This window comes from Salvelinus fontinalis, chromosome 7 (assembly GCF_029448725.1).
Source record: "Salvelinus fontinalis isolate EN_2023a chromosome 7, ASM2944872v1, whole genome shotgun sequence".
Taxonomy (NCBI): domain Eukaryota; kingdom Metazoa; phylum Chordata; class Actinopteri; order Salmoniformes; family Salmonidae; genus Salvelinus; species Salvelinus fontinalis.
The window spans coordinates 51,126,943-51,138,541 of record NC_074671.1 but is presented as its reverse complement, the minus strand read 5'-3'; the positions used below and the strand labels follow the sequence as shown (position 1 = coordinate 51,138,541).

The window sequence follows — 11,599 nt, the reverse complement described above, 5'->3', positions numbered from 1 at the left end:
GCTGTGTCTCAATTCCTCTCAAAGACCACTGGAGGAAGAGGTTGGAGGGAGGGACCTTGTATCCTGTCCTCCAATGCGTTTTGAGAGCAATTGAGGAAACAGGAACGGAGGAAGCAAGGATTTAACAGCTAGTAGCGTTTTCAGACACAGCCCTAAATAAGAGAGGCTATTCAACATCCTCCAGCGCTCACAATAGCACATGATAGAATTCATTTGATGTCGAATAGGCCTAACATGAGGCAGTCAAGGGGTGCATTTGGAATTTTATTGGCATTTTGCAAGACTTCAGGTTAAAGGGTTAACAAGCACGCATCATCATCTCAGAGTACCAGATATGCTCCAAGAATCATTTCTGACAAAACTAGTTTGGCTGTTTTACAAACATACAAATAGAATATTAATAACGTTGCTTGAGCCGAATACTATTATAACCAACTCGGCCAGACTAATCATGCATTTAAGTTACGTTTTTTGATATTGCTGATGAGGCTTCTGTGTAACAGAAACAAAATGAGAAAGGAATCATTCAAACATTAAAACTCGACAATAGTTTAAAATGTCACAGTCCAGGCTAATTGCAATAATCAACTCAATGAAAATGTAATTCTTTAAAATAAAAGTGCAAAAAGGCAGATATCCTTTTTTTGGGATAAATACAAATTCCAGTTCAAAACGGATTGACAGAGAGATCAGTCTACGCACTACGACAAGTAAGCAATTCACAACTGAAGAGGTTCTTGAAAAGTGCAAATATAATAAATTGGCATAAGCTGTGATACAGTTCAATCCTTTCACGATAAAAGTCATGAGTTTCATCAAATAACATGTTTATACCAAAGACAATTAAATATGGGGATTAATATGTGATAAAATACAAATTGATACTCCAATGGAGCTCTAAAAGTAAAAAAAAAAAAATAAGACTAACTGTTTCATCATCATCATCATCATCATCATCATCATCATGCTCATTAGGAGCAGACATCCAGTTCAGGAAAGGACACAATTGCATAAGACCTCTTTCATGTTCTTGTGTGTACTTTTCAATAAACATCCACAACACGTAGACCCAGCTACTACACTGCACTATTCTACCCCATGTTAAGGTGTATTCAATGTACAAGACTTGGGATATTAAGCAGGATGGGACTATAACAGGGGCTAGATCAGGAAGGCAATTGAAATCTAAAGAGCCAAACAAAGCCGGTGGAAATATCAAAAACACACAGGGTATATTTAGCTGGGTTAATCTGTACTGTACGGACTTTCTGAAAGAGATGAGTCAGCTGTTTTTGCTTTTAATGAAAGACGGTAATGACACACTGGTTCTTTTCTTCCTCACGTCTTTTCACGGTTGTTTTTTTTTGTCCTGGTCATTCGAGAAGAGGGTCGCAAATCCTCAGGGAATTTCACATTAAGGAAGAATGTTTGGTAAAACAACCTGGAGCAGAGGAAGTGTGAGAAAAAAAAATATGAAAAAGTGACTGTTGTAGAATTCGCAGACTACGGGTAGCGGATGTTACAACATCGCCATTTAGATACAAATTGGTAACAACAATATATAGTATTATTTCATAAACAATAACTTAATTTATATGCATGCCTTTAGATGAATGTCAAGGTCTCTAGGATACCATCTACTATACATGTTAGTATGCGGTGACTGTGTCCTATGGTCTTCATTTACCTCAGTACAGGAAGAAGAAGCGTGTTCTGTGTGAGGCAGCCATGCTTTCAGACATGTTGCGCACTTTCAGGTAGTTCACGAACCCTCTGAAGAAAAGCAGGAGACCTGAGGAAGGGATTCGAAATCATTAGTACAATTTTCTTTTAAACACTTCACCACTATTCATCCAAGGTCAAGGAATTCACTTTATTGTGGGCAGATTAGTAGTACATCATTTCAGCCACCAGATGGCATTGGTGTATAACGTTCTAAGTAGATACATTAGTACAGCTTAATTCCTCAGCAATTGGCTAGTTGAAGAATGCAGTATTTGCTATACAGATCTGTAAACTTACCAAGGACCAGGAAAATCCACCAGAGCCAGTACTGCCCATTGAAGTATCCAGTAAAGTAGTCTGAGAACTGTGGGAAAGTGGAAGTTACAGTGAACGGACATTCAACAACATTTCCTACCACAGGACAATACTTTTGAATGACAGTTACCGTAAACACATACAGATGGTCAGAATCACGATGGGAGAAATCTTCCTTGAGCTAGGATTAGACTTCCTCAAGCCTCCATTCCTCGAATGTTGGGTGTCCTAATTGAGACCAGGTTTCAAGGTCAATTTTTATTAACCCAATTCCCGGACACCAGGCCTTTGATTTGGCACTGCTCGGATAAAGGCCTAAACTACTGTATAGCCTAGTATTGCACAACATCCAGTGGGAGGAGCTGTGTGCACCAGATCAATGATAAAAGCCCGGGGTTAATAACTACATCCACCTTCTTCATGGTTGCTTCTTCATGTGGAAATTCTACAGGGCTTTGATTGATGCCCGGAGCACAGAGAGCACACTGGGCTCTTGCTCTTAAGGGTGTCCTCCACACATCTAGGGCTAACAAGCATCTGCTTCCTGCTAAACAAGCCATGCCTGGGATATGCAGTGATGTACTGGACATAATTGAAATTCATTTTGTAACATTCAATTCATTATAATATGCTAGTCAAGTGAAGCATTTCACATAAAAAATATTAAAATATATATATATATTTTGTAATTTAGCAGATGCTCTTATCCAGAGCGTCTTACAAGAGCAATTAGGGTTAAGTGCCTTGCTCAAGGGCATATTGGCAGATTTTTCTCCTAGTCGGCTCGGGGATTCAAACCAGCAACCTTTCGGTTACTGGCCCAATGCTTATAACTACTAGGCTACCTATTAAGCAGGATAATGCTAGCCAGTTAATTTACAGTAAACCATTTGTAACATTGATGTTTCAATTAGACACTCTTTGTATGGGCTGCTTTTAAAGTTACAGACTGTATGTCCTGGCCCTTATTGAAAATCAACTCTGTACGTTATTTTAGATGCATTGATTAGGCCCCTTCAAGCCAATACTGCACTTACCCTGACGATGAGAATCCACTTGATGAGAGAGAGGCCAAAGCCGCAGATGGCCCCGTATCGGCCAGCGATGGTGTTGGTCAGGCAGAATGACAGGCAGAACCCAATCCAATTGAACAGGAAGGCCACTGTTTGGAGACAGAAGAAAGCATGCAGTTACAAGCCCAGACCGACAGACACCACTCTCAAGGTTGACTGACATTTGTTGAGGGAGTCACTGTTCAGTATATTACAAATTGGATGTCCTTCTATACATACTTAAAAAATACATTCTGAGGCCATATGAATGTAGCCAGAGAATATCTAAGCTGACTTACTTCGACCTTCCCCACCTCCATTCCTATTGGAGGAAGAGATCATGTTGTCTTCAATGAGTCTGACTGTTGCCACCTTGTGGTGAATCCATAGAAAACACCTTCAACTGCTTACTGACATTTTCATCCAAGCAAACTTTTGTTATGTTCCCCTGCTCAGACTGAAATGGGCCAGTCCGCTCAGTGAAATAGGCTATTTGGCTTGTCAACTCACTGAAGAATGGGGGGGGGGGGGGGTTACGTGGACAAACAGATCCACTCACTGAAAAAGGCCAGCATGAAAATGCCGTCGTTCCCCACCCTCAGCTGGTCGACGTCGCTGAAGTCATCCCTTGGAGGGAAGTCATCCTCCTGTTTAAGCGAAAGAGGACAGGTAAACAACTCATCCATGTCTTCTGCAGAAACATCGCAATAGCTCGGTCATCCCAATGAATAAGGAGATGAGCAGTATAGTACTGTTGCGTGTCGACATTTCCTTCTCTTTTGGCGTTGTTGAGAAAGCAGACACACAGTTCAATGGGTATTTGTACTAAACCGACATAAAATAGAGCTACATACTGTAAATACTGTTGTAGCTATGTTTTGGTCCTGAAATATGTTAGACGCTGTGTAGTTAACAATAGCAGCATTGAAGTTCCTTACATCATTCCAGCAGAATAATCCTGTTTTCATGGGTAAACATCCCATACTTAAACACGTACGTGTGTGTGTGTGTGTGTGTGTGTGTGTGTGTGTGTGTGTGTGTGTGTGTGTGTGTGTGTGTGTGTGTGTGTGTGTGTGTGTGTGTGTGTGTCCTACCCCTGGTATCACCTCCACAGCAGAGAGTATCATGGCTGCAGCTTTGGCTTTCTCTGCCTCATCGTAGGTGGGAAGAGAGGTGGCCACGCTGTAGGGCGGCGGCACGGGGAAATCACTTGGGTAACAACTGCTCTCTACTGGGGGACCACAGGGAAGAGACATGGCCAATTAAAACTACAACAGGGCAAATTAACACAGCTCACAAGGTGAAGATGAAGTTCGGAAATCAATTCAATCAAATAAGGAAATCACATCGGCTTAATTACAGGAGGCGTGTGAACTATCGGCCTATACTTAGGGCAACTGGCTGGTTCCAGCATGTTTGAAAGAGCTACAGACGCTGCGAGAGAATGAGATGGATAAAGGGGCAGAAAGACAGAGAGTGAGACACAGAAAAAGGCAGAAGCAAAGACATAAGCTAAACTGAAGTGTAGAATGGGGATAAAGAAAATCTAAACAGACAGTATATGGAGTCTTTGGTTCTGTACCAGGCATGGCAGCGGTGTCTCCCAGGGCGATGCTGGCATACGGGGGAGGTGGGGCCTCTGCATCCCCCTCCAGGGCTACTGGGACTGGGCAGGCCTGGGAGGACGAGCTGGCCTGGGCCGAGGTGCACGGCTGCTGGGCGCTGGTGGAGGGCTCACAGGAGTCGTCTTCATCATTCTCAAACTGAGAAAGAAGGGGGGGGGTATAGAGAAGGAGTTTTAAGTGTCACTTCAATAAAACCCACGTCACAAGTTCACAACACAGACTGTCAAAGGTGAGGAAGGAGAGGGAAGCCCTGTAAACCGAGACGCTTGGAGAGATATGGTCATGGCCCAATACTGAAAGATCATCTGGTGTTTTGTAATAAACTAAGTAGGCACCATTTGATTCCAGTGCTAAGAGTGCTGAAGACATCCAAAACAACATGTGAACTAGGCTAATTTCCAGCATAGCATCCAGTTGGAAGAAGACAACATGGTCATGGGAAACAGAAGGGTGACAGTAAGATTCTAGAGAAGACAACACAGCCTTATATCTGGCCAATGACAAATGATGTAGCCTAAGCGGATGCATATCCTAGGCCTTGATCGGTGTGGCAGCAGTGCCAAATGTCGCTTTAGTCTTGCAGCTCACTTGAGGCTGTGGCTTTTGCGTAGGTCAACAGACCAGGGTTTAACTTGTGGCTTAGCTGTAGACGAAGTTTGGCATCATGTCCAGCAGCACTCTACGTACTGCGGGTCAATGTGCAAAGCCAGGAGAATGAGTGCGATGCTATCCGGTGTCAAGGACACCAGTTATGTAAGAGCTAAACAACTGCATAACTGGCCAGGGGTGATTTAGTTATTTCACCATCAGCACACCAAGGCCTAAACAAGAACTCCTGAGGTCATCTCAGTATAATACAAAAAAAAACAAGTCCAACTAGATAAGTTAGGCTTACATGTTTAATAAAGACCTGTTCAGAATGAGTGTACACAAATAACAAGGACGGTTGGGGAGATTACATTGTAAAAACAGCCTGTATGATGCATCTAAATACAGGTTGCCCTCAAAACTGAAAGCCTGACAGGAAGATGACACATTGAGGCAAAACCACAGTTGCCTAGCGACTGAGGAAAGTGCAGAGGCAGGATCAAAATAGCATGGCTGTGGCTGAAAAAGTTCCGCACATCAAGAAGCAAAAAAGGAACGGCATACCATGTGTGTATGTATGTATGTCTGATGTCAGCAAGCATTCCAGCATAGTGCAGCAGTGGGCATTTGGACTTTTAAGGCCAGTAGGCTACATTATTCAATGGCTTACAACTACCTAATTAACTTATACCATATCAAATCAGTCTATGGAGGTAATTATTGCTAACCTAAATACACATGTTATGATAACGACTATGAAAGTTAAAGTTTCCGGCTTTAGAGAGTGAGGGGCTGATACAGGACTAAACCAGAAGTGACCCTAGCCTTGGATACACAGCATTCACATTGACAACTAGACAGCCAAGCAATAGCCAACCTCCAGCAGCATAGCTAAAGCTGGTGCTAGAGGCCAAGTGTAGAACATGACAGCGCGTCACACAGCACAACCCAAACAAGTATTTACGCACATGTAAGAGTCATTTTTCACTGAGCACAAAAAGTGGATCTCTGAATATTTCCTTGTTACCGGAGTTCCATCTGAAACCAGAAAAAGGCGTTTATAAGACACCGGTGCCTACCAAATTGAGAATTAAGGAAGTATCGCCAAATAAAAGATAGGTTGAAGAATGTTCCCCTATCCATTACCCATCCAACGCTAGAACACCAGCGTTTCCTCTAAATGAATTTAGAAGCGGTGTGCCGCCACTTCTAAACGGCAACCTCCACTCCAATGTTTTTTTATTTATAATATACACACTGAACAAAAAGATAAAACGCAACAATTTCACTGATTTTACAGAGTTACAGTTCATATGAGGAAATGAGTCATTTGAAAGAAATACAATAGGCCCTAATCTATGGATTTCACATGACTGGGAATACAGATATGCTATCCTGTCACAGACAGATACCTTTAATAAAACTTGACCTCACAATGGGCCTCAGGATCCGGTCCCGGTATTTTTGTGCTTTTAAATTGCCACCAATAAAATAAAATTGTGTTTATTGTCTGTAGCTTCTGCCTGCCCATATCATGATCCCACCGCTACCATGGGGCTCTCTGTTCACAACGTTGACATTAGCAAACCGCTCACCCACACAACACCATACACGTGATCTGCGGTTGTGAGGCCGGTTGGACGCACTGCCAAATTCTCTAAAACTACATTGGGGGCGGCTTTTGGTAGAGAGATGAACATTAAATTATCTGGTGGACATTCCTAAAGTCAGCATGCCAATTGAAAAAAACTTCAGACATTGTGGCATTGTGTTGTGACACAAAACTGCATATTTTGGTGGCCTTTTATTGTCCCCAGCACAAGGTTGCACCTGTGCAATGTCCATGCTGTTTAATCGGCTTCTTGATATCCCACACCTGTCAGGTGGATGGATAATCTTGGCAAAGAAGAAATGCTCACTAACAGGGATGTAAACAAATTTGTGCATATGGAACATTTCTGGGATCTTTTATTTCAGCTCATGAAACATGGGACCAACACTTTACATGTTGTGATATATATAATATATATAAATAGATTTTTTTTGTAATTTCTATATCCTTTATATTAGCAATAAAAAAAAATAATGGGGGGAGGTGTTAATGTTTTCAGTGTGAACTTACTTAAATGTATAAGACCAGAAATAATGTATGTAGATAACATAATGGAGCTATTATTTTTTAATAAGATAATCTTTGAGAACTTACAATTACCTAAATAAAAACTAGACAGGGTAAATAAAAATAAAACAAATGTCATGGCATGTAATAATGTTTGAGTCACTCACAGCACATGAACACAGAATAAGCCATGGCAAAATGTATAGAATTGTAGAAAATTACCTTTTAAACTGCACATTTTCTATCAGCCACGTGGTAAAATGCATTGAAATGCAGGAAATATGCTTTAAAACGTTCTACCCACCCCATGGTAAATTGTGTAGAATTGCTAGAAATTATATTTAAAACAGAAACATTATGGCGCAAGAAGAGGGCCTCTAAAATGTTCGGCCCCAAACCCCACCATTGTGCCCCCCCCCCCCAACAACTTTGCCACTGCTGCTGAAATAAATCCTAACGGAAACGCTGAATCCTGTATGGAAGAGATATCATACAGGGATCTGTCTAGAGCTAATAACTACCTAGAAAATTGGATTGAACAATAACCTAACATTTGAGGATGGGATAGCTACCACCTTGTTTTTGTGACCATTATTGTATAACTAGGAATAGCATCTTCTTTGGGGGGGAGAGTATATTTTTCTAATGGAAAGCCAATTACTTGAGCACTACAGACGTTTGGTTTGTGGGCCCATGGGCTACATACTCTGTATGATGGGATAATGTATTAGGCACGTGTTACAGGCCTACGGTGTGGCTTTTGGGGGGTCTAAACATAGGGTGGGTATAATTTGTGGAACGTTCCAACAGGAATCTGTTCCAAAAACTTCGTAAATGACAAGGTTGTCAACAAACAACGCATACAAAGTTGTATAGCGGCAGAATGAGATACCAGGTAGGGAGTGGGCTATTTAATTCAAAATTTCACTCACCACGTTTATTCCGGAAAATGTCTGTCCTCACTCTGGTAGCCTATAGACAAATATCAAGAACAAGCTACGTGGTGAGTTGATGCCTATTCGTCAGCTAGTTGAATTGATCATGCTACTTTGTATGCGTTGTTTGTTGGCAACCTTGTCATTTACGAAGTTTTTGGAATAGATTCCTGTTGGAACGTTCCACAAATTATACCCACCCCTAAACATACTTGAGCAAGGTAGATTATTTGGTAGTTAACGTTACCACAAATGGCTGGATATAATTGAACTCTAGCCTGTGTTAGCTTACCTGGCTCTGGCTGACATACAGTTAAATAACGTTCGCTAGCTAGCCAAGTTAGTTATCCGTTCAGAAAACCAACACAAGCGGAGAGCTAAAGTGTTGTCATCTGGATGGCTAACACTGAACTCAAATTGAATTGGAACTTGCTAGCTTAGCTAACGTTTAAGTTAGCTAGGTTAGCTAGCTATTGTACTGTTGATCTGCTGCTGAATAATGCGGAAGTGACAGGCACGAGGAACATCAGTTTGATTACAAGCCGTCAACTTAAACATTTCTAGTCTAGTTTGACACCAAGTAATGTTGTAAATAGTTTGTATCGTTTATATTAGTTGGAGTTCCCAAACAGTTGAAAATGTCGATTGTTTTGGCTCACCATTTGGTATCGGCTCGCTGCCTGGTTCATCTTGACGTTAGACTCCGCTGGCGAAGCTGGCCAGCAAGCGAAAAGTCGACAATCTTGTATTTAGCTATTTCGTCACTTAATTTAACTTTTTAATGGACCGCATTCGGGTGAAGTATATTAAATATACACGTACAAAAAAAACGTAAATTTACGTTTCAACTGAAGCAAAACTCCTTTTCATATGAAACGTCGAAGTGAGTGGAAACACAGAGGACTCTTTGACTTGTGACGCAATGCCTCCGAATTCCAAATCTACTCCTATCCACTACACTTCCCTCATCCCTGAAGATCTGAAAGATATTGGATGAATGTAAACAATAAAGTGAAATATAAGATATCGTCTAATTCTTAATACCTATCAAATCTCATTAGATTTGACGTTAGATAAGACAGTGTATAGACTAGGGAATAGGTGCTAGTTGTCGAATTGGAATTGGGTTTTCTACTCTACCGGGGACTATAACATATTTGACCACTAGGTGGTGCAAACACTCAATAGTTATTCAGTGAGGCGGAGAAGGACGGTCAGAAGCCTACAGTACACACACTGTTCGCTATAATCTCACCGTAGATGTCGGAAAAATAGTTGATTCCCCATTTTGGGTTGTGGGACTCTGCATTTGGACAGGTAGGTCTACTTGGCAGTACTCTTGGTTTATAGTCTATCAGGACTCATTGGATGGGCTGCTGTAACTGGAAACCAGGGTTCCCCACATGGCGGCCCGCGGACCAAATTTGGACTGCGGCTGGTTTTATTTGGCACCCCAAGTTTTCTGAGCCACACTTTTAAAATGATTTTTATATTTACAATTTTCATTGCTAGACATAAAAGACTAAAAGCACCAGGAAATCATCTTCAATTGATTGTTCCAAGGTATTCCTACGTGGCCCCCTGACCATCCAGTTAAGAAAAAATTGACCTGAGAATGAATCTAGTTGATGATCCCTGCTGTAAGCACTGGTAAGGAGAGACCTTGTTATAAAACATTGGGAAGAACATTGGGGGAGATTAGGAATGTATGAGGCCCTGATTTCATAGAGAATACATTAGGCCACTTTGGCTCCTACCACCATGGAGTGAGAGTTCCAAAACAAACCCAGAGGACCCAATCAACTTCTAATTTCCTTCTATTTTCTTTCCCTGCAGGTGCTTGTTAGTGAAATATGTGTTTGGCCATTAAATGAGAAAGGGAGAGAGAGAGAAGGAGGTAGAGCTTCCAATTGCACAGCTGTTTCTGTCTTTAATTCAACTAAGACAGTTGTAAATTATATGCAGTGCAGGCTGTGCAAGACATGGTCTATCTAGGCTCATGGGTACTACAAACACAATGGGAGAAACTGAGCAGGAGATTATAGCTATTCAATCAGACCAAATAGAGAAGAGAGCATTTACAAACGACACAACAAATATAAGAGCAACATTTCCAGTTTCTGTTACATTTGGAACTGTTGGATAGTTGCCACATATCAAAAGTAAATCAAGAGCTTCATGACCGCAACAAGTGTGTGAGTTTGAGAGGAATTGATTCTTACTTTTACTTGCAGTTTTCATGCATGACCACAGGGAGTCACCATAGTCATACCAATTAGTAAAGGTGTCCTTGTATGTAAAACAAATGTATGTAAAACATTGACTACATGCAACAGGGGTGACCAACCCTGTCCCATACAACTATAGTGTGGGCAGGTTTTTATTCCAGGCCAGTTTATGTCTCACCTGATTATAAGAGAACTGTGTGCATATAAATCATCTGGGATTTGGGGTCAGAACCCATGGGATTTTATAGGCACCTGAGACTAACTCACTCCGCTGGGAGTTTGGGACCATCTGAGGAGGGCACTCACGCAAACATGATGAGGCACAGATGCAAACATGCAACAGCTGAATACCTTCACTGATGAACATCTCTAGAATGCATCCATAGCTGCCCTTTTATGTAAGAAGTACAATATGGATGAGATGAGTGCACAATTATCCAGATACATGAACATAGTGAGATGTATCATAACCCGTCATTAGAACAGAGTGCTCTGCCCAGAGGCCCTATGACCTGTGGGTCACAGGCAGGTTGTCAGCAGAGCTGGGTCTGCTTGTCTAGACGGCTCCAAGTTCCACCCACATGCGCTGCTTTCACAGTTTTATTGATATACCACTCTCACCCCTGAGGCTACTGAATGCTGACTGCCTTACAACTGAGACCAGTGATGTCTGACCAAGTTTAGTGCTCATGGCAGCCATTTAGCCTTGGCTAACAAGCTGACTCAGCTGCTTACATCATGCTGATCAGTACAAATGGTGTTGTTAAACCGCTTTCCCCACTTGAAACAATTCAGGCGAGTTCAAATACTATTTGAAATAATTTCAAATATTTTATCTGGGCTTGATTGAGTTTCCTCCGTGTAATGGAACCAATAGAATATAAGCAAAATAGCAAACCCCGCCCATCTGGCAATCCAGACAGACTAAACAAGGATTTGAAAGATTCAAAATAGTGTTTGAACCCATGTCTGCTTTGAACACTGCAAGGACGTCATACTACTGAGCAAAATC

The 11,599-nt window shown here is 41.6% G+C and overlaps 1 protein-coding gene across 2 annotated transcripts; it reads right to left on the bottom strand.

The window, feature by feature from the left end:
- Positions 1-246: 246 nt before the first annotated feature.
- On the bottom strand, positions 247-9,297 carry LOC129859646 (NEDD4 family-interacting protein 2-like). 2 transcript variants are annotated; one of them, XM_055929688.1, is made up of 8 exons: positions 9,019-9,297; positions 4,675-4,855; positions 4,187-4,320; positions 3,652-3,739; positions 3,078-3,202; positions 2,023-2,089; positions 1,688-1,792; positions 247-1,441 (listed from the first exon to the last, which is right to left on the bottom strand). In XM_055929688.1, exons 1-7 carry the CDS (start codon positions 9,046-9,048, stop codon positions 1,689-1,691), a joined length of 729 nt encoding a protein of 242 aa, XP_055785663.1. In that variant the 5' UTR covers positions 9,049-9,297; the 3' UTR covers positions 247-1,441; position 1,688. The 2 variants fall into 2 exon arrangements, with proteins under 2 accessions (XP_055785663.1, XP_055785662.1); XM_055929687.1 differs by having other exon boundaries at positions 4,187-4,323; positions 9,019-9,296.
- Positions 9,298-11,599: the final 2,302 nt, after the last annotated feature.